This window comes from Crocodylus siamensis, chromosome 5 (genome assembly GCF_052110815.1).
Source record: "Crocodylus siamensis isolate JL-2025a chromosome 5, ASM5211081v1, whole genome shotgun sequence".
NCBI classification, from domain to species: Eukaryota; Metazoa; Chordata; order Crocodylia; family Crocodylidae; genus Crocodylus; species Crocodylus siamensis.
In genome coordinates this window covers 9,196,524-9,218,635 of record NC_143399.1, presented here as the reverse complement: position 1 = coordinate 9,218,635, position 22,112 = coordinate 9,196,524, and the positions used below count along the sequence as shown (strand labels likewise).

Here is a 22,112-nt window from a genome sequence, read left to right as displayed (position 1 = left end):
GCACCACCAAGAAGGAGCTCTCCTGGCTGAATCAAACACAGCCACTGACACAGGGGCCACCAGTGCCTAAATCAGTCATCCCTTTTCTGTTGTTGCCATCCTTCAAAATCCTTCATTTTGAAAAATGACTCTGCTCCTCTGATTTGCTATCCAGAGACCCAAGGGTGCAGGATGTGGGGAAAGAGGATAGGATGGACAGAAATGTCACTGTACCTATTTCATGAGAGCTTGGGTGGTATCCAGTCCGGTGCCTCTGTTTTTAACATAGAGAACTCCCTCTAGTCTCACTGTCTGAAAGACAAAAACAGTGGACAGTAAAGCAAACAGCAGCATACATCTCTGTCACAAGAAAGCAACACCTAGGGCTTACCCCACAGCCCACTGCAGGGAACCAGCCTCCAGCTATGGGGGAAAGTGGGCTGGCTGGCTTAGGGTGCAGGTCTTTTCCTCTCTAATCTGTATGAGCCTGTAATGCAGGGGCAGGCAATTATTTCGGGCAGAGGACTGCTTACTGGGTTTTGGCAAGCATGACAGGCAGCCAGGGGCAGATAAATATTAATTTCCTTCATTTTTAGGGGCCCTGCAGGCTGGACAGAATGGCCTAGTCGGCTGCATCCGCATGTTGCCCACCCCTGCAGTGTAATGACTGGGTGATAGATGCTACAAGGCATAAACACCAGGATGGAGAGGAGTTATTCAGGGTGGTTCAGAGTATGGCATGGAATCCAAAGACAGTCTTAGTTTTGCTAACAGTGAGATCCATTAAACTGGAGAACAGTTTCCTAAAGGACCTGGTAGAAACCTTCTTGCTTTCCAGATGCAAAAGTAGATTGGGAGGATTATAATAGTAGGGAATCTTATAATATTAATTAGCACTTCCAAAGTACTGTCCACCCTGCAATCTCAGCATGCCTTATAACAAAAGTTTCACAATCCCACAGGAAAGCAGGGAGATATAACCCCATTTTGCAAACAGATTTAAGGGAAGATTTTCAAAGACAAAGATGGCCGTTAAGCATCTATTTGGCTGCAAAGGAAACTTGAATTCTTGCATTTCTTAAATGCCAAGTGCCTGTCTTCACAAGCCTAATACTATTATTTTAGTGTTGCTGCTGGGTATACAATGGCATTGGTTTAAGGACAAAAATTGAAAACAGGTCTATCCAGTAGCACTGTGCTAACATTCACATAGATAATCAGCATGGTTTGAGCCTTTAGGTCCACAGCACAGACTGAGAACACTTGAGTAACCAGTGGCTGTAACTGGATGTCAGCCTCTGCATGGGCCAGAAGTAGAAAAAAGTGAGACACACTTTGCCAAAGGTTTCACAGATATTTGCTGACAACAGAGCAGTAGTGATACTCAGGACTCTGAGGGGGATCACGCTCCGCTAGACCCCGACTCTTCAGATCCTAAACCAGGCCAGACAACCTTCTACGCTGTGTCCCTGACCTCTCTCTGTGCTGCCCCTGACTCTTCCTCCCAAACTCACCCTCTTTCCTAGCCAGTCCTACTTTCCACCTCTCCGATGTCTTATCCCAGTCCCAGTCTCCTTGCTGTATAAATCCTAGTGCCAGCCTTCTCCGCGCTGCCCACAACCGACACTAAGCCAGTGTCTTGGCCCATTCAAATCCTCTCCCCATGCTGTGGCTCCTTGCGGGATATGTCTCTCCACCCCTATTAGCCCCATTTCCCTGCTGTCTAGTTCTCATACACTCTTTGCCCAGAGCTTTCCCCTGGGTTTTCATTCAACTGACATCTCTTTCCTACCTAGTTAGTCCTGGTCCCTGACCTGTATACGCAGCCTGGCCCAGTCCCCGATTCTCAGTCGTAACTCTTGCCAGCTTCCAGTTCCAGTTTCCCACAGAGACTCTTTGTTCCCCATCTATCATCTACCCTCCCCACCCCTGCAAGTCTGAGAATTGCCCCCCTTCATTCAAACCAGTTAGCATTGCACCTGGGCTTACAGGGGAACCATTAAAAGCACAGAAGAGACAAGTAGCACAGGGCAGAAAATGCTTTTCCCGTCTTGGGAAAATTTTTGAGGTTTCAAATCTTTGTCTGAAATAAAAATGGAAAACTGAAATCTCTAAATTTTTCATGAAACAACAATTTGGGGAAAAAATCAATTTGGATTAAAGTCATGATTTCCTTCTGTTTTTGGAACCCCCTATTTCAATGTTCACTTCTTTTTCTATTATAATTAACTTACATTTCAAAAGCCGTTGTTTTCAACTGAAAAGCCGTGTTTCATTTTGAACATGTGGGAGTGGGCCATCTGCACGATTTGGAAGCTTTTTTCCAAAATATTTTGAACCAAGACACGTACTGAAATTGTTCCTCTCCAAGGAACATTTTGGTTTCTACCAACTGATATTTTCCAACAACAAAAAGATTTCTTACTTGCTGCAGAGATGGGCTTCCCCTGCCCTCTGTCCCAGGGATCTGACCCACGACAGCCCAGAGCGGCCTACAGGTACCTTTATGGGGGGATGGGGGGGTGTTGTTGTCTGGACAGGAGTTCATTCAATGCCGATGGAAACCTTGGGGAATGTAGCTGCTAAAAGCTACATTGCTATGGAACATGTGTAAAATGCAATCTTGCAAAAGGCATATAAACTTGGCAATATTTCACTCACTTTTCACATGGATTGCATAAAGCACAATCCCAGATTCCTATGACACCCCACTGCCAGCTTTCAAGCCTTGGCTCTGAGCAGAGGGAAACACTAGAGTTTCCCAAAGAAGTGACTGGTGGGATTTTTTAACATGGGCAAAAAAAGTTATTTTTCTATTAGCCTCATTTTTGGAAAGGGATGAACTGTTTTATCTGACCTTTTCCTAATAAAAACAGGAAGGCTGTTGAAGAAGGCACCCAGTCAGGAAAATTTCAGCAGAGACAGTGAAAATATGGCAAAGTTACAAGCAGCTGAAAAGAGGGTCTTATAATTGAAAGTGTCAAGCAACCTTAATAACAGGTAGTGTTATCAGAGATTAGTTCAAAAGCTAATAAGCAGAGTTTCCTGAATTCTGGGAACAACTTGTTCTGGAACTAAATGAATCCAGCTATTTCCACTGTGCTGATAAAAAGAAAGTGTGAACGTTTGGGTGTTTTTTAATTACTAGTAGTTGAATGCTCGGCCTATCTCTATTATGGTCTATTAGGAATCTTTATAAAAGGAGGGCAAGGAAGTCAGTGGGCTGTTTTTCAAGGTGAGCTTTTCCTTATGAAATGAAATGATGAAGTCTTCCTTATTTAGTCCATCACATTGCTTTGTAAGAGCAACAAACAGCTCAGTGGTCCTAAATATCTTTCTTCTCCAGGCCTTACCAGTAATTTATAATGCTGCAGTTCCCTCCAGGCTCCATCACTGAGGTCCCTGTCTGAAGGCAACTGTTTCAAAAGACAGGGTTGGCTCCCACTGGAAAACGTAATGCACCATAACTGCTTTGCAATGGGATGGGATGGACCAAGAGCAATGCCCCAGCTCCCATGGGCAGAAAGAAAAGGCCTCACCATGCAACAGACCTATTTACAGTGTCAAGGGCCAGACTGTGGTTAGGCATATGGAGGGACACAAAGGATAGAGAGGAGAAGGGCCCTCTACCTACTCTTTCACACTGTGACAGCAGTCACCATTGCACCTATAGTGCTAGGCATGGGGGAGGACAGCCATGCTTCCTATCCCTTTCCCCACCCACTGACCAGGAACGGGAAGCCTATCCTGCACCTTCCTACAGGGCAGCACAGCAGCTGTGCTGCACCATACCCCTTCTTCCTGGCCCTCCACCTGCCTGGTGCCTCTCCTCCCTGCCCATCGCTCACTCAAGGCTGCTTAGCATCCTTCCCCCCGCAGCTGCTGCAGCACTTGCCATCCTGCCATTGCTGCACACGCAGGTTCTGCTGACTTCCCAGGTCTGCATTTGTGCTAATTATGCATGGCTAATTTGGGCTAATTGTGAATGGGGATAATTCAGGGTTTCAAAGGCAACACAGCATGCAATTGAATTCCCTTCAAGTATCCCCTGCTGGGGCTAAGAGACTGTTCAGAGTAACTCTCTGGGTTGGAAAGGTTTGGGTCCTTTTGCCCAGAGAGGAGAAGACCTCTTTGGCTGCAGGGCTAAGCTGCCCTATGGACAAGGAAGACGAGGACACAGGCAAGGGGAAATGAAGCCATATGTAACAGCAGAGAGAGCCACAGCTTCTCACAGAGGTATTATTGCTCAAACCAAAGAGTCAGCCAGACTACTTGAAAAGAAAGGAAGATCCAGAGCCACTGGCCTGGAACTTGGGAGCACAGGGTACAATTTCCTGCTGTGTAACAGGCTTCTAGCTGGGCAAGTGTCATAGGGTCAGACATATAAAGGTATTGATATCAATGGGAATTGGGTGCTCTAGGTGCTTTTAGGGTTGTTAGTTGTAGCTGTGTTGGTCTAAGGACGTGGGCAGGCAAGGTCTTTAGGTAGATGTGATATCTTTTATTAGACCAGCTGAGTAGTTGGAAGAAAGTTCTTTGCAAGCTTTCAGGTGCAATCGCCCTTCTTCAGGCATTGGTGCTTTTAAACTCCCAGGAGATGCCCATCTATATCTTTAGGCACATTCATATTTTTCTAAAATATGGCCTTCCTTCAGGGCCATAGCTCCCCATCTGTAAAATGGACACAGCTAGCACTTCCCTACCTTAAGGAGAGTTGTGAGGAAAGGCTGCAGGACATTCAGACACTGGGAACAGAGCCTCTAAAGTCACCAAGGCAGAGGATTAACTCATGGGCTGAATCCTTGGGAACCAAAGGGAGGGTCTGGTGTAGATGTTCCCATAGGCATTTTCAGCCAAATGTTTATTAGGTGATTGGCTGCTGTTGCAGGGGGCTGGACTTGATGATTTCATAGATTTCATAGACATCAGGGCTGGAAGGGACCTCGGAAGATCATCGAGTCCAGCCCCCTGTCCAAAGGGCAGGAAGTCAGCTGGGGTCATAGGATCCCAGCAAGACAAGCCTCCAATCCGCTCCCGAAGGTGTCCAGAGTAGGTGCTTGAAGCACCTCCAATGGCAGGCTGCTCCAGACCTTGGGGGCTTGGACAGTAAAGAAATTCTTCCTTATGTTCATCCTGAAACAGTCTTGATGATGACCCAGAAGGTCACATCAGTTTTTGAAGTAGAGTATGAACACCAGGCAAATAGGGAACTGAGATCCAGAACTGTAGGCTGCAAAAGAAAAAGAAGGGATAGGGAAATAGAGAGCAAAAGTTCCTGTTTTTTCATAAATCCTGGGCCAGATTCAGATCTGTGCGGAGAAACCACTCTGGGCCAGGAACTGTCTTTCTGTTTTGTGTTTGCACAATGCCTCATTCAGAGCAGTCTGGAGTCAAGAGTAGCAATACACATACGAGATTGTTTCCATCACGATGACTCCAGTAACTCCAAAGTAATTACTCCTGACTGACACCAGCCTAAGGGAGAGTGGAATTGGGCTGGGTGCCCTAAAATCTCGATTGTGGATTAACGCACTAACTCTTTTTTGCATTTAACAATACTTGATAATCCTGGGGAACTTTATTTAATATCTACTTAAATAGGCTAAGCCAGTCATTCAGTATTAAATGAAGTGGTGGATTCCAGCTGCCCTAGCTCTCTGCAGGGCTCGGTAGTTGATTATGGGCCGCATTTACAAGGTTTTTCTGTTTGTCGTCAGATTTACAACTGATCTTTGAATGATTATTGTAACAATTCAGCAATGCTCACATGTTATTTTCCAAGGGACCTTCAATGAGTTCACAGAAGAATGACAAGTTTTTTAACTAATACGGCAGCAGAGACATACAATAAATAATTGCTTGTCTACTGAAATCTGAAAGTGTGACTGGGCTGATACCTCCAGAATGTAACAGAAGAAAAAATAGTCCTTTTTATAAGCTAGCATTTTTCTCCAAACTGCCAAAACAAGAGTGCTGTTCATATCCCGTGGGTGATGCAGAGATATGAAAGCATGACTGAAGCAGTTCAGGAAAAATGGAAATGAGCCGAGTTCAAAACTAAAACTCAGCGTGATCTGAACCTCAGACTTACCTGTAGTTTCTCGAAGTCAGTTGGGTTATTTTATTCCATGGATCTGATTTTGCTGTGATAAGGATGGGAAAAGTTGAGATGCCAAGAGAGAAGCTGTCCTTACTGTTTCTTTCATCCAAGACAAGCTACCTAGCAATCTTGTCAGAGACTGATCTTGCTTGGCTTCAGGCCCAGAGAAGCCCAGATACACTGGAGGGAAGCCTTCTAGCTTGTCAAATGAAATGCCTCAACTTTTTCAAACATCTCTCCTCCCTAGCCGCAAAGTTGGCTTTGGATTTCTAACAGGTCATTTTACCAGACTGTAAAGTTATCAGTATTGAAATGTGGAATAACTGCCACTCAGAGCAGCCCCAGATCCAAAATAAGAGCAGCAAGGCAAAAACAGAAAGGGAGAAAAGACAAAAAAATAAAACCCATCTAAGTACAAAACAACACAACCTGGAAGCAATCTGAAATACAGCCAGTACAGAAACGTAGTGCAGATTACAGCCATGTTGTAAAAGTTCCCAAGATACATTTATATTCTCCTCAAACACCTGTCTAGGCAGCTTTGGGCAGCTCACCTAAAGCTTTATTTCAGCTTTCTCACTCCATCAGGGAGATGTCAACTTTTCAATTTGCAGGTTAGGAACAACTGACTGAATACGTGACTTTCCCCTCTGTCCCCTTGTTCATCCCACATGCCCAAGTGGGGTTTTGCATATCCCAACTAATCTGTAAACTGTTTTCAGGAATAAAGGCATGTTCTCAGGAGTATGAAGTTAGGGGAGCAAATGCTGGTATAAAACAGAAATCATGGGCGTGTATGTTGGTATGAAACAGGACACAAGTTCACATAACATTTTTGATGTGGTTAGTCTGATAGGCCACTGCAGGAATTGATCTTTTTGCCATGGTACTGGGGGCCTCCCAAGCACATCCAGTCAAACAGTTATTATGAGAAATTGCAGATCTTCCCAGAAAAACTGTTACCTTTTTCATGAAATGTTTTCTATTTTATCAACCAGTTCCATTTACAAGCAAGCAAATACATTCAAGACCTCCTTGCAAGAGACACCATATTCCTGTTTTGGCAGGAGCATTACAGAGCAGGTACAAAAATTAGGTTTAAACATTTGGGAAGTCCTGAAAAAAAAGATGCCTCCTGCCTCTCTTTAGAGACAGGCAAGGGTGATCTTTGCTGGCCGGTCCAATTCTGCATTGTTCTGGCTCATGTACAGAGTGTACCGACACTCTGATAACAGCTTTATAAAATCCCTATTGCAATGGGCTGCCAAGGGAGTCTTCTTTAGTAAAATCAATAAGAGCTGTTTTTTTAAGCTCAGCTCTGTTGAAGATGGCACCTGTCTGCAGGCACAGATTCCTTTCACACAAATACACGTGAAAGTGTTACAGTGCTGGGGGTGTACGCTCTTCCAGCAGTGGTCTGCTAAACCAGCGGTTCTCAACCTTTTTTGTACCAGGACCCTTGTGTAAACATCGAGGCAAGTCCTGGCCCAGGAAATAGTTTAAATAGAAAACACTGCCCTGGCCCTGCTGGTGCCCCTCACTACCAACCCCCTGTCCCTGGCCCCAGCACCCCTGGTGTGTGGGATGGGGGGAGCAGCCCTTACAGACTGGAGCTCTGCCAGCCTGCAAGGGAAAACCCAGGTTCCCACATTTTTCTCCTTTAAAGAAGAATCCATTTTTAAAGTGTTTTGATCCATTTTTAAAGTTTGTTCGTGACCCTTTCATAAATTCCCGCAACCCACTTTTCGGTTGCGACCCACAGGTTGAGACACGTTGTGCAAACAGCTCATTCTGCTGGGTTCTGACAATTTGTGCACGGCAGCAGGGAGCTGCTAGAACTGCAGCAATAACCCCTGTGCCTTGAAGAAGAGATACTTGAAGAAAAAAATTACAGGGAAAACCTGTGATCATCTGGGGTTTTCATTGGGAGCTCCATGTATACCCTGTCTCAAGACTTTTGCCACTTGTGTGAAGGCTTTACATCTCTATTGACATGCACAGAAAATCCTAATCAAATCCTGCCTCACTTCTAAATGCAAGAGGCCTCTTTCTGCAATGTGGACTTATCTCTTGTACCCATCTGTTGTTCTACTTCTTCACTGAGGACAAAAGAGGTGATGTTGAGTTTTGATGTAAATCTTATTCAAAACATGGGATACCAGCAGAGTTGTGTGACTTCAGCTAGGACGGGGATGGGCAAAACGTGGCCCATGGGCCAAATGCGGCCTGCCAGACCATTCTATCCGGCCCACGGGGCCCCTAAAAAATTTAGAAAATTAATATTCCTCTGCCCCTGGCTGCCTGTCATGCAGCCCTCAGTGGCTTGCCAAAACTCAGTAAGTGCTCTCCGCCCAAAATAATTGCCTGCCCCTGATCTAGGAGCATTAAGAACCACCCTCCAAAAGGAACGCTTTAGCCAATTCAGTGATGGAATAACTGTTTATCTCTATAGGAGATAATATGTCAATACCGACATAATGAAGCTGATCTTACCTGTCGTCTGTAAGCTTAAACCGGTATCCAGCTTGCTGCGTGGCTTTGTACTGATGAACAAATAACAGAGAACACACACTGTGATGATAAAAGCAAGCAGGACCACTGCTGCTATTGACAGTCCAACAAGGGCTCCAACACTGAGGAGACAAAAAAGAAAGGGATTAAATACATAAAATGGTCTGTGAAACACATGGCCAACATGCCATCTGGAGCTCACTTATACTTAAGAGGGGAAGCAAATGTATACTGTTATCATAGGCACAGATCTGGGGGGGAATCCATAGTATCCGGGGTGTAAAATGACAGCATGTCATTGACCTCTGGGGAGCCACACCATTTAACAGCAGCTTGAGGGTTTGGCTCTTAAAGTCTTTATTATGGCATGTATGCATGTTGGTCTTGATTCAGATCTCACTGCTATAAATCAGAAGTAACTCCACTGAAGCCAATGGAGTGACACCCACCAGTGAGATCAGGGTCTCTCTAGGTGCCACGCACGCTCCCAAATAACTCAGCCACTGGAAACCTGTAGGAAGTGTGCATGCTATACTTGCAAACAGTATATTGTGATAGGTATATTTTCACTGTGGTGTTTTTAAGTGATATTACCCTTAACTTTTTAAAAATTGCAGAGACATAACTAAAGGCCTACTAGCATGCAGATCTATGCACTGTCCTTTAGAGATGGTGCTTTCACTGGTTCTTTCTAATTCAGTCATGTGAAGAGCTAGAAATAAAGCAGATGCTGCTCCAAAATGTTACACAGGAAAAGGGCTCTCGAGCTCCAGAAAGGCTGCTTAGCAATCCATGCAGCCTCCCCACATCCTCAACTCCCTTCCCTGATTCAATGTCTCAGACTGAAAGTTAATTTTCATTGTAAAAAAAAGTATGCTTACTTTAAAGCTTGGTTGGAGCACATTTGATCCAGTGTATGCATATCTGTCACTGGCTTCTCCCCCTCTGGCACTGAAATGTCTCTAGAACAGGCTAGCAACAGGGGTTTGCATAAAGATTAAATCAGCATAACCCCTTCTAGTTAGCTTGATAGGGCAGAGTAGAGCACTGCAGTTTTCACCATACCTCTGTATTAAGGCAACATGCTTTAAGGGCAGATCAGTGAAGTGCTTTTCCATCTCTGACCACCTGTCAGGATGCATTGCTGCAAAGGGGCAATGTGAGCCTAGAGATTTATTCATATATGCACAGCAGTAATTCATCGGACAACCAGGAACAACAGTCTGAGGAAGCACGAAGTAAACCACCATGCATAGTACATCATGGTGTAAACTAACGGAAGGTGAGATATCACTTCCTTCTACTTTCATACTCATATACCTTGTCTGTCTCAAGAAAAACAAGTAGTTCCTTGGTTCCCAGTTCTTCCTTCTAGTCTTTCCTTTGCTTTTCCTCCTATAGAGCTTCCTTGACATGCTGAAAGCCCAAATGCTATGATTCACTGTCCCATGTTGGACAGTTTAATGTCACTATTAGCCAGCCCTGCATCCTAGAGCCCAACCTAAAAGAGGACATCCCAAGGATATGCCACCGCAGCCTTCTGATATCAGCTTGAGAACATGTGAAGCCCCCAGATACTAGTGTTACCACCACCTTTGCTTGTGATTTTGACACAGCAACAGAAGAAGAGGAAGAAAGGAGGAAGCTGTGTCTTGGTGGGCCCAGGACTTGAGAGACTTCAAGCTCTTGCTGCCGCAAATGCATTTACTCGGCACTGCTACTGGTGGGAGCCACTTGATCCGCAGCAGGATAAAAACACTGGACCTCAGAATCTGTCTATATATTCAATGTGTCGAGTTCCAAAATAGTGAAAAGCCAATATATAAAGATCGCGCAATTCCAAGAGACAGGAATATACATGGGTCAGCAGCATCCATGTGACTGTTAGCTATCACGACTCACTGATCTCTCAGAATCTGAGTTAATTCAAACTTGTGCAGATCTACATACCCAAAGAAAATAATCCATATCAACAAAATCCCTTCTACTGGGAAAGAATCACTCTGTTCTTGCCCGAGACTTTTGAAGGGCATTTGTCATCTGCCTGAGCCATAGATTTTCTTGCATATATATTTTCTCTTCCTTTCAAGTTTTTATTTTTTGACTTGTTGCTTTGTTTGTAAGAGCCACTGTGTCTGGTACTGGGACAACGGGACACCGTGCATGTCCTTATAATCAGGGTGTCCAGGAAGGCTCTGATCTTATTTCAGCTTATTCATTTGGGGTATTTCTAAAGTGGACAAATCACTAGAAATCAGTAGGGGATCCAGGTGCACAGCTACCAAACGAAGGGTTAGTCTTATGGCAGAGTCCATTCCAGCAAGCAAGCAAGAAAAACTGCATCTATTTGTGTTGCCAGTACTAACCCTTTGGTGGGTTAGTTCTCTAAGAGTAGGAATAAGAGTTTGTAAGGGTAAAAATTTCAAATAAAAGGCAGGCCCCATGCTCAGCCTTTTACAAAACTAGCAGATCAGGCCTGTACAAATAGCACACTCTTATTATCCAGCTATTATCTCCCACTTGCAACTTGCTTGTAGCTGCCACCATTCAGCTGTCCAGGAGGCACTTGTTGCTATAATACATCTGCTCCACCATGAGATGGCTTGTGTAAGCTGGTCTGTGCATTATAAATGGAAAAGGAGGGTTTCTGCTGCAGAGTACTTGCAGAGTACAGAACTGCAGAGTACTTGCCATCACAGGTGGAAGACTTGATAGTTTAAAGAATAGTGTATAACACCTGGAAAGACCTGATCTATCCCATGCCCTCATTAGTCTCTCAAGTGAAGAACCACTTGAAACCACGACAAGGACTGCATGAGCAAATGCAGACGTCTAGAGAACAGCACCTTTCTGAGCTTATTAGAAGTGAAGAGAATACACCTATTTGATTCTGTTTTTAACCATCATACTTCACAACCAGATTTTTCAAGACACATCCAAGCCCCTTGAGGGCTACAGACAAATCTGGATACGTTTAAAACAAAGCTGCTTTTCATTTGAAGCTTTTTAAAAAGATCTTATGGATTTTACCAGATTTATTTTGATTATTTGAAGACAGTTTCCCCTAGATAGTTTCTACACACTTTGACAAACTCAGAACATGTAGTAACTGTCAAACACATTATAAACAGCAGTCAGAAACATGCTCGGATCACAATTATGATCTGCATGCTGAATCACCACATAGCTTCCCAATAACCCTTTCCCCTAAAGCCCAGGTGTAAAGATGGGTCTTGTAACATGTCTCATAGATCCTACTGGTCTCCTGGGGCAGGGAATTCAATCAAAAGTTCTCCCAACTTCACTCCTGCCTTTTAAACACTGGAGGTGATAGGGATTAGTACTGGAATTATAAAATGACTAAGGAACGGCTAAAGGGAAAATTACAATGAGTTACAGTGAAAGAGGACTTACCAGGGCGGAGGGAGATTACGATGTCATTCCTCCAGGATTGGCTTTGGAACCACTCCTGTTTAATAGTTTCATCAGAGAAACTGGTGCAAAAACCACGTGCATGTTTATGAAATCTGTAGGCACTCCCCATACTAAGAGAGGATCATCCAAGAATTAGACAATCTTGTGGCTTGGACTGTGAAATCTCATAGGACAAGCTGCATAAGGTGCATTGACCAATCATAGGAGGACCCTGACCCACCAGTGCAATGCAGCTGTAAAAATGTTATTCCAGGATTAGGCAAAGTATTTTTAGCAACATCAGGGAAATTTTAATACCATTGTACAATGCACTGGTAAGACTTCATGTAGTATTGTGTGCACAGTTCTGGCATCTGTGCTCAAAGAAGATGAATTTAAGCTGCAACAGGTGCAGAGAACCTAGCCTGGGAGAGGAGGTTAAGACAGTTTGGTTTGGTTAGCCCAGCAAAACAAAGGTTGGGAGGGGAGAGGCCAACTCATCATAAATACATCTGAGAGGTAAACAGCAGGGCAGCAGAAGTGCTAGTATAGTTAGAGGATAATACAAGTACAGGAGCCAATGGTCATGAATAAATATAGACTGAACCACAGAGAAGGTCCCTAACCAAAGCAAAGTCCTGGAACAGCCTCCCAAACCGGGTTATAGGGCAAGGAACCCAAACTGGAGCTTAACAAGTTAATGGAAGGGACAGCAGGATAGGGCCAGGCCTGGTCTTGAAATCAGGAATGACAGCTTCTGATCTGAGGCAGGTGGTAGTCAATCTGTCAAAGGGTTGAACAGAGAAGTAGTTGTAAGAGCCCTTTCTGGACCACGTTTCCCTCCCTCCTCTCTTCTTGAGCTTTTAATTCACTTGCAATACTTGGTGCACCATTATATAGTGTATTTAATCCATTACGCCTCCAAGGGTGCTCCAAGGGTTCTGTTGGTCACCTGTAGGGGCCAAAAAGAACTTTTTTCTCTCTTGAATACAAAACTTAGCTGCATAACCATCCAACAACAACTTTGTGTCTATGGAAACATCCTACCTGTAAACTTGCCTCAAAAATAATTTACTTCCAATAATTTATAATGTATACAAAAATACATGGCAGCATGAGTATGTTGTTACACTTGAAGTTATAAATGACATCCTCTTTTCCTAGCCATTATATTTTTAGGAAACTGTTGACAAAAGTTCAGAACAAATACAAAATAAGAGGGATATAAGAGTAGAATCATAGAATCATGAGTCGGGAGGGACCTAGACAGATCTTCTAGGCCGACCCCCCGCCATGGGCAGGAAGGAGCACTGGGGGCGGCAGGGGTCATAAGACCCCAGCCAGGTGCCTGTCCAGTCTCCTCTTGAAGATTTCCAGGGAAGGTGAGAGCACCACCTCTCTGGGGAGCCTATTCCAGGCTCTGGCCACCCTTACCATGAAGTAGTTCTTCCTAATACCTAACCTAAACCTATCCTCCCTCAGCTTGTGGCCATTGTTCCTGGTGACTGCAAGGGGCGCCCTGGTGAACAGACTTTCCCCAAGTCCCTGCTGCTGGAGCCTGATAAAGTTGTAGGCAGCCACAAGATCCTGCCTCAGTCTTCTCTTGCGGAGACTGAAGAGATTCAGGTCCCTCGGCCTCTCCTCATAGGGCTGGCCACGGAGGCCCCCAACCATACAAGTGGTCTCCTCTGGACCCTCTCCAGGTTCCCCACGTCCTTCCTGAAGTGCGGCGTCCAGAACTGGACACAGGACTCCAGCTGCGGCCTGACCAGCACCACATAGAGGGGGAGCAAGGCCTCTCTGGACCTGGTAGTGATGCCCCTGTTGATGCAAGACAGGGTGCGGTTGGCTCTGCCTATTGCTTCGTCGCATTGGCGACTCATATTCATCCTGGAGTCAATCCTGAGTCCAAGATCCTTCTCTGCCTCTGTGCTGCCGAGAGGGACAGCCCCTAACCTATGACCACAGTGCTGGTTCCCTCTCCCCAGGTGCAGCACCCTGCACTTGTCCTTGTTGAACCGCATCCTGTTCAGACCTGTCCACTTCTCCAACCTATCCAGGTCTGCCTGGATGTGGTCCCTGCCTGCCGGTGTATTCACTTTACCTCCCAGCTTGGTGTCATCAACTTGAACAGGGTGCTCTCCACACCCTCGTCCAGGTCGCTAATGAAGATGTTGAACAGCACCGGCCCCAGGACCGAGCCCTGGGGACTCCGCTGCCCACACCCTCCCAGGTCGACATCGACCCGTCCACCACCACGCTCTGGGTGCGCTTCTGGAGCCAGTTTGCCACTCGTGTGACCATGCATTCATCAGTGCCGCAGCCCCTCAGCTCGCCCACCAGCACTGGGTGGGACACTGTGTTGAAGGCCATCTGGAAGTCCAAGAAGATGACATCGACTTCCTCCTTCACATCTAAGCTCTTTGTTACCTGGTCACAGAAAGAGACCAGGTTGGTCAGGCAGGATCGGCCTGGCACGAACCCATGCTGGTTATCCCTCAACATCACTTCCCCTGCAGGGCTCTCACAAATGTGGCCCTTGATAATTTTTTCAAAGACCTTCAAAGAAGTGAGGCTGACTGGCCTGTAGTTGCCAGGCTCTTCCTGCCTCCCCTTCTTGAAAATAGGGACCACACTGGCCCTTTTCCAGTCCTCAGGGACTTGGCCCGAGCACCAGGCGTCCTCAAACAGCCGTGCCAATGGCTCCGCAATGACACCAGCCAATTCCCTCAGCACCCGCGGATGAAGGTCATCCGGGCCTGCCGACTTGGACACATCCAAGCCTCCAGGTAATCTTTAACTAGGTCTGAACTAACAGTCGGGGAACTCGCATCCTGCCTGGGCCTCTCTATGCTGTCACCCGAGGGCACCCCATTGTCAGCAGACAGGAACACGGAGGCAAAGAACTTGTTGGAGAGTTCTGCCTTCTCTCGCGCGTCCATCACCAGCTGCCCTGCCCTGCCCTGCCCTGCCCTGCCCTGCCCTGCCCCGTAGGGGTCCAATGTTACCCCGAGACTTCTTCTTGCTACCTATATACTTGAAGAAGGACTTTTTGTTATTCTTAATCCTGGAAGCGAATCTAAGCTCCAGTGCTGCTTTAGCCTTCCTCACTAAATCCCTACAAGCTCAGGTCAGGGAGGTGTACTCCTCCTTTGTCCCTGCCCCCTGCTTCCACCACCAGTACGCGTTTTTCTTTGCCCTCAGGCCAGCCTGGATATCCATGCTCAGCCATGAAGGTTTCTGCCTTCCTGCGCAGAGGAATAAGGACAGAACAAATTAGGACGAGTCTAAAGCTAGCTGGATGGATTTGTCACATTCTTTCAAAACACATTCATTTCCCATCTTAGAAGAAGCCTGACCATTTCAGCCGACAAGACTATTCTATAAGAAAGGCACACATGGTGGGAAAGCATTGTGATAAAGACATTTAGAGTAACAATCTTAATGAGAGCAATCATCTCTACTCTGCCTAACTCTAATTCTAGGGAATGCAAATTAGCAATCTGCAGGAATGGCATCTTTTGTCTTGGGAGCATAAACATTAATTAAGGAGAATAAATATTTACAAATTTAGACTCTGCAGTGCCTTTTGTATGCTCCATAAGAAAACTTATTAAGTAATATTCCCTTTACTGCTGTTTCTTTAATCCACCCCCTGCAGAGGTATGAACAAAGAGTATGGAAATTACGAGCTCTTCTGAGGAGTTTGTGGATCTAAGAAGCTGGACTGTTAAATTTAGTGTCTTGTTATCTCAGCTCCCCCTTCTGATCATTCCAGGAGATAACTGATGGGCTCCAATGTAAAAGAAACTGCGTTTGTTTTCTGTTGTACAATAAATAAGTGTCACAATAAAAGTTTGAAGGGAAAGAAGAGTATAAGCATCATAGTATCGGTGTCTGTCCAGGGCACTTCTTTAAGAGGCAGTTAGAAAGCTAGTGAAAGTGCCCCATTAGTGGATTGGAAATGCAGAACTCTACAAGTCTTGGTTCAGAGATGATACCTGTTATTAGACCAACGAAGAAATCACAAAAAAAATACCTTTTTCTGCAAGCTTTTGGGCACACGTGCCCTTCCTCGGGCTCAAGGAAAATTAAAGATGGTTAAAAGACCCCACAGGTAGAAACTAAACTTCATTTTGCACAGAGGAAGCTGAAGGTGAAAGCTGTTCCTCTGGGTCCATGGAAGTGTCTTTGTGAGTTGCTCTTTGATGTGCAGATCAGGCATGATTCCTTCCCTCATGGTGTCAGGTGGCATTTTTACCATCTTTAATTTGCCTGAAAGCTTGCATAAAAAGATGATTTTTTTTCCCAATTTCTTAGCTGGTCTAATAAACAGTATCATCTATGGGTGCGAAACTGGTTGCGGGGTAGGACATATAGAGTCCAAACGATTTGGACTGCTGTCGTCCTAGCGAGATGTGGGCAGTGGCATACCTGAGGGGTCAGTACTTGGCCCAGTGCTGTTCAACATCTTCATCAATGCCCTGAATGAGGGGCTGAAAAGCCCACTGGCCAAATTCATGGATGACACCAAGATATGGGGTTGTGCAGACACACCCGCAGACAGGCTGTAGATACAAGCAGACCTAGACAGGCTGGCATGTGGGGCAAAACAGAACCAGATGAAGTTTAATGTACAGAAATGCAAAGTGCTGCACCTGGGAAGGAAGAGCCCACAGCACGCCTACAAGCTGGGCATCGCTAACCTGGCCAGCACTACACATGAAAGGGATCTGGGGCTAACAATAGACCCCAGCATGAATATGAGCCGACAATGCGATGCAGTAGCCGGTAGGGCCAATACAACTCTGGCATGCATCAATCAATGTATCGCCGGTAAATCCGGCATCTCCCGCTTTACTCAACACTTGGTGCGGCTGCAGCTGGAGTATTGCATCCAGTTCTGGGTGACGCACTTCAGCAAGTACGTGCTATAGCTTGAGAGGGTCCAGAGAAGGGCCACCCGCATGATCAGGGACTTGGATGGCAAGCCATATGAGGAGAGGCTGAGGGATCTCAGACTCTTCAGCCTAAAGAAAAGTAGGCTGAGAGGAGACCTGACTGCAGCTTACTGCTATATCAGAGGTATACAGCAGGGGCTCGGTGAACAACTGTTCACCGGGGCTCTCTGGGGGAAAACTAGAAACAACGGCCACAAACTCCTGGAAGATTAGGAAAAACTTCTTCACAACTAGGGTGTCCAGACTATGGAAGAAGCTCCCCCCAGAGGTGGTGCAATCACCTACCCTAGAGGTCTTCAAGAGAAGACTGGACGGTCACCTGCCTGGGGTCATCTGACCCCAGATGTCTTTCCTGCAGGGGGCTGGACCCAATGATCTTTCGGGGTCCCTTCCAGCCCTATGATCCTATCTCTGAGCCAAGAGGTCTAGAGTTTTGCATTTCTTTTTGTCTCAGACCAGCATGGCTACCAAATACCTCCTTTAATGGATTTGCCTGTCACATGGGGAGTCTTGTGTGATTCAACCTGCATAGATACTTTCGTAGCAGCCCCCTACCATTCAATGCTGCTGGAACAAGGGCTGGACAAAGAATACACTGTTGGGATAACTGTATCCAGCTGCGTTAATAATCTGTCTGTGCCAGCAGGAGCCGACACAACTTGGAGCTGATTAAGTACACTCTAAATGGTGCGACAGAACCAAACCCATGCAGATCAGTCAAGGATTGAGGATTTACAAGGCCACCTTGCACTTCCTACCCGAGCTGTGCCAACCATTTGTCAGCCACAGTTCAGATTCCAGGCAAACAAACATACAAAGATTCATGTGCCTCATTAAGAACATACAGATGCTCCTATATGGAAGCCACTGTAACAAAAGCCTGGCTTTGTTGGGAAAGGAGAAATAAAAAATCAAGTTACAACAGATCAAAATAAATGTGTAAGAAACGGAGTGGAAAGAGTTCAGGGCAAGCATAAGAAATAGATAAAAGGATGAGAAATTGATAAAGGGAAACTCAGATTGAAAAGGCATGCGAGAGTGCAGCAAACAAAGAGAAAGCAACTGTGCTGTAAAAACAGAAAAATCCATGGGAACAGAAATGCTATAAAGCAGCAAGAGAATTAACTGGTGAGGAAAGCAGAATGAACAGAAATAAAAATAACTGGAAGACAAGGTGAGTGAGAGAAAGCACAAAGTATTCGTGATGGATATCCAAGACTCTACAATTAGCTGTGGACCAGAGCCACAAAAGCAGGAATTGTCTTGAAGACACTAGGATGGACAACAAGACATGACTGAGGAGGCACAGACTAACATTTGGGGCCCCGACAGAGGAGGTGGGAGCTCCTGGATACCACCACCAGCTCTGAACCTCTCTTCCTCTAGGCCCTTGCAAGCAGTCCCTGCTCACAACACCACGAAGCAGGAGGATACCTTATGTAGCAGCTGTAAACCACCTGGAATATGAAACAAATATTGAGTACAATAGATATCACCCAGGTAAAACACAATCCAGATGAAACTACCCTGTTTCTAATGTGTCTGCATACATCAGGTGTTTAACTTAGGTTATGCCTATGCTGGAAATCTCTGCCGGTAGCACTTCGTTCGTGTATGCCTCCTGACAGTGCCATTTCACTAGTGCGTGCATGCTTGGCTGTCCTTGCTAGTGCCACGTGTCCTCACAAGTGGGTAAGCCTATCCTACCCAGGGGCTCCCAAACAATTGTCATGGATGCTCATTTTTGTGGTGCATGTCGGGACACGGGCACTGCTCTCAGAGAACTGTGGCCGTCTCAGATCAAGTATTCACAACTCCTTCTGTCCCTTTCCATAGTTTTTTCCTTTCTTGTGCCAGTTTTCAATTTCTCCACCTTGCCATGAAAGCACAGAGATGCTGAACAGATCAGTAGTCTTCTCATCTATTTTAGTGGCAGGTTGTCTGCTTCTTCTGTATTTGTGGAAGTTTAGAAGCTACCACAGTGGTCAGCCAGGCCACTGTAAAAAGAAGTGCGTGACACCAGTGGTGCAGCCCAGATGCTGCAGATATTCACTGCCCTCTTGCACAAAGAAGCAGTGTTGTTAGCTCTGCAAAACAAACACTGAGTGTTGCGATCAGAGTGTGATGCAAACATGACCTAAAGTCATATTCCTGGAGTTGTCAGAGCTTGCTTGGACAGTGGAGAAATGGGTGGCAATGGCATGCAAGAAGTTTGCATTCCCAGGTTACTATCAGTCAGTGGACAATCAGTTTTGCATGGAAAAATTCATAGCAGGTGAAGAGCAAGTGTAGTTGTTATCCAGGTAGACAAAGACATTAAACATGACCGCTCCATAGGACTGGGCACTGGAAGTAACAAAGAGATGTGAAGCAATGGGTTGCCAGCACTTCAGTGGATTAACAGCTGGGCAACATACCCCTGTTCTGTTTTCCCCTCCTTGCTGCTGAGTGCATACATGGAAACAGGTGCTTTTCCTCCATAATCCGCATGCTGATTGATCGCTGAGGAAGTTTCACATTGATTGTCAGGAAACTGCTTGCTACTTACATCTTTAGGCATTCAGGCCATGTTGAGAAGCTGTCAACAAGGACACTGTTCCCAGCACAGCACATTCACATCATTGGTTTTGCAATGCCAACAGTGATTCTGGTACGCTCAAGTCAATCCTCTTGCACCCCTGGCTCATTAATCCTTGTTCAGTGGGAGTAAGGGAAGACTGGAGGATTGCCAGAGCAAGTGAAGAATGATTGTTGAGTGTGGTAAATCTTAACAGAAGCTGGAGATGTCTCATGAGGAGGCTGGACCTCAGCAGGTCAAATATTCCTCTAGTGTTCCTGCATGTGGTGGTGTTTGTATTGGTGAAGTGATAGAGAAGATAATTCATGGCAGCAGAGAGAGGAAAGACTAGCTGTTGGCTTTGAAGAGGGAGACTCAAGGGCGGTTACAAAAGTATATCAAAGAACTGTACAGCTAAGGGGACCCCCAGGAACATATCTGACTGCCTGTCATAGTGGGCGGTTAATGCCTAAAGTTTTACGAATTAATTGTTCTTGACCTGGCTGCACACACATTTTAGCTGAATTGCTAACCATAATTTACTGGGTACACAATTTGGGATGTAGCCTTTCCTTTGTCAGATCAAGTGAATAAACCATGATTTTTCATGAATGAAGACTTTATTGAACAGTGGCAAACAATAAAATACTTCAAAAGATATTTTCAACAGTGCAAAATAAAAGTTCAAGGGGCTGGCTGCAGCTGCATGCATCCCAGTCAGTATATGCTCACTCAGAGCCATTCTCCTTACTTCCCATTTGTGCCAAAAGGAAGAAATACTGTGGCTTTTATGCTGCTGCAAGTGGGCAGGAGGTGTGTGCACATAAGCTCAGTGCAGTGGTTGCTGGGGTGAAAACTCAGGTATTCTCACCCACGACACCTTGCAGTACGTGCATTCACTATCTCCAGGGGTAGGTACAGAGAGTCAAAAAGCTGGAGGCTGAATTGATTCAGTCTTTGCAGGTTGCAAAGCTGCAAAGATTGAACCAACAAGCAAATGAACAGACATTCATTTTTGGTTCAGGAAATGCATCCCCATGTCTGCAGTGGCTCAGGCCAGAAGCTGGGGGGTGCTGGAGCACAGCTCTCTGGCACAAGGCCAGCATGGGCTGTGTGTTTCCTTCCTCTTTCTGCTGCCCCCAAGGTCTCTGGGAATTGCAATCCACAATCACAGCTGCAGGACTCTGCAGGGTTACTCACCACTTCCTCTTCCAGGTGCTTCTCAGATTTGTAGTCCACAGTTACAGCCAGCACTAAGTAAGCCAGCAGGGCAGGACAGCTCTGTATTCGGAGAAAGGTGAGTTTAACCACCCTCCCTGGCCTCAGACCCCAGCCAGGATTTGCTGGGGGCAAGGGCCAGGGAGCCAGCCCACACTGCTTCAGCTCAGAAGCAGAGGGGTGGGGCTACTCTGCTCTCTGGAGCAGACAGTATAGCACAGCTCAGGGCTGCAAAGCATGCTGGGATGCTGGGGGAATGTGATTTAACTTGAACCAGGAAGGGTTCTGCTGCTATCAAATCCCCTCTCAGTCTTCTTTTCTGCAGAAACCCAGTTCCTTAAGCCTCTCCTCATATGTCATGTACCCCAGCCTCCGAACCATTTTCATTACTCTACTGGACTCTCTCCAGCTTGTCCAGATCCCTTGTATAGTGGGGGACCCAAAACTGGACACTGTACTCCAGATGTGGCCTCACCAGTGAAAACTAGAGAGGAATAATCACTTCCCTTGATCTGCTGGCAGTGCTCCTACTAATGCAGCCCAGGATGCCATTAGCCTACTTGGCAACAAGGGCACACTGCTGGTTCATATTCAGCTTATTGTCCACTGTCACCCCCAGATCCTCTTCTACAGAGCTGCTGCCCAGCCAATCAGCCCCCAGCCTCTACTGGTGCATGGGATTCTTTCATCCTAAGTGCAGGACTTTGCACTTGTCCTTGTTGAAACTCATGAGACTTATTTTGGTGCAATCCCCCAATTTGTCTAGGTCACTCTGAATCCTAGGCCTACCTTCCATTGTATCTACGATTCCCCCAGCTTGGTGTCATCTGCGAACTTGCTGAGGCTGCACTCTGTGCCATCTTCCAGATTGTTAATGAAGATATTGAACAAAACCGGCCCCAGGCCCAACCCCTGGGACTCCACTTGATGCTGGCTGCCAGCTACACATTGAGCCATTGATTGCTATCCATTGAGCCCAACAATCCAGCCAGCTTTCTGTCCACCTTACAGCACATTCATCCAACCCATTCTTCCTCAGCTTGCTTGCAAGAATGGTGTGGGAGACGGTATCAAAAGCCTTGCTAAAGTCAAGCTATTTCTTAACTGTGCATGAATCCAAACAGCCCTGACTGAAGTACTGTCAAGGTACTGTATTTAAGTAACCCCCCAATGTCTCCCATCTCATAAAAGACCCAAGCTAACCAGCTGAGCTGTGAGGCTAATTGGTTCAGAACATACCATGGCAATGCTGCAAACAAAGCATTTCCAAGAGTTCAGACTTTTGAAAAAGAAGTTACATATTAAAAAAGCCAATAAAAATCATTGGAAAAATAGCCCAGTTAAAAGCCTAGAACATCAAGTAAAGTTTGCT

General features: G+C 45.8%; 1 protein-coding gene across 2 annotated transcripts in view; it reads right to left on the bottom strand.

Moving 5' to 3' along the window:
* Window positions 1-22,112, bottom strand: part of SHISAL2A (shisa like 2A) — a 29,213-nt gene that overhangs the window by 4,307 nt on the left and 2,794 nt on the right. For both annotated transcript variants that reach the window (XM_090047636.1, XM_090047635.1), the window contains exons 2-3: window positions 8,573-8,712; window positions 214-291 (exon numbers count right to left, since the gene is read on the bottom strand). In XM_090047636.1, the coding sequence (XP_089903762.1) occupies window positions 260-291; window positions 8,573-8,712 (172 nt within the window). In that variant the 3' untranslated portion in view covers window positions 214-259. The remainder of the gene's footprint in view (window positions 1-213; window positions 292-8,572; window positions 8,713-22,112) is intronic.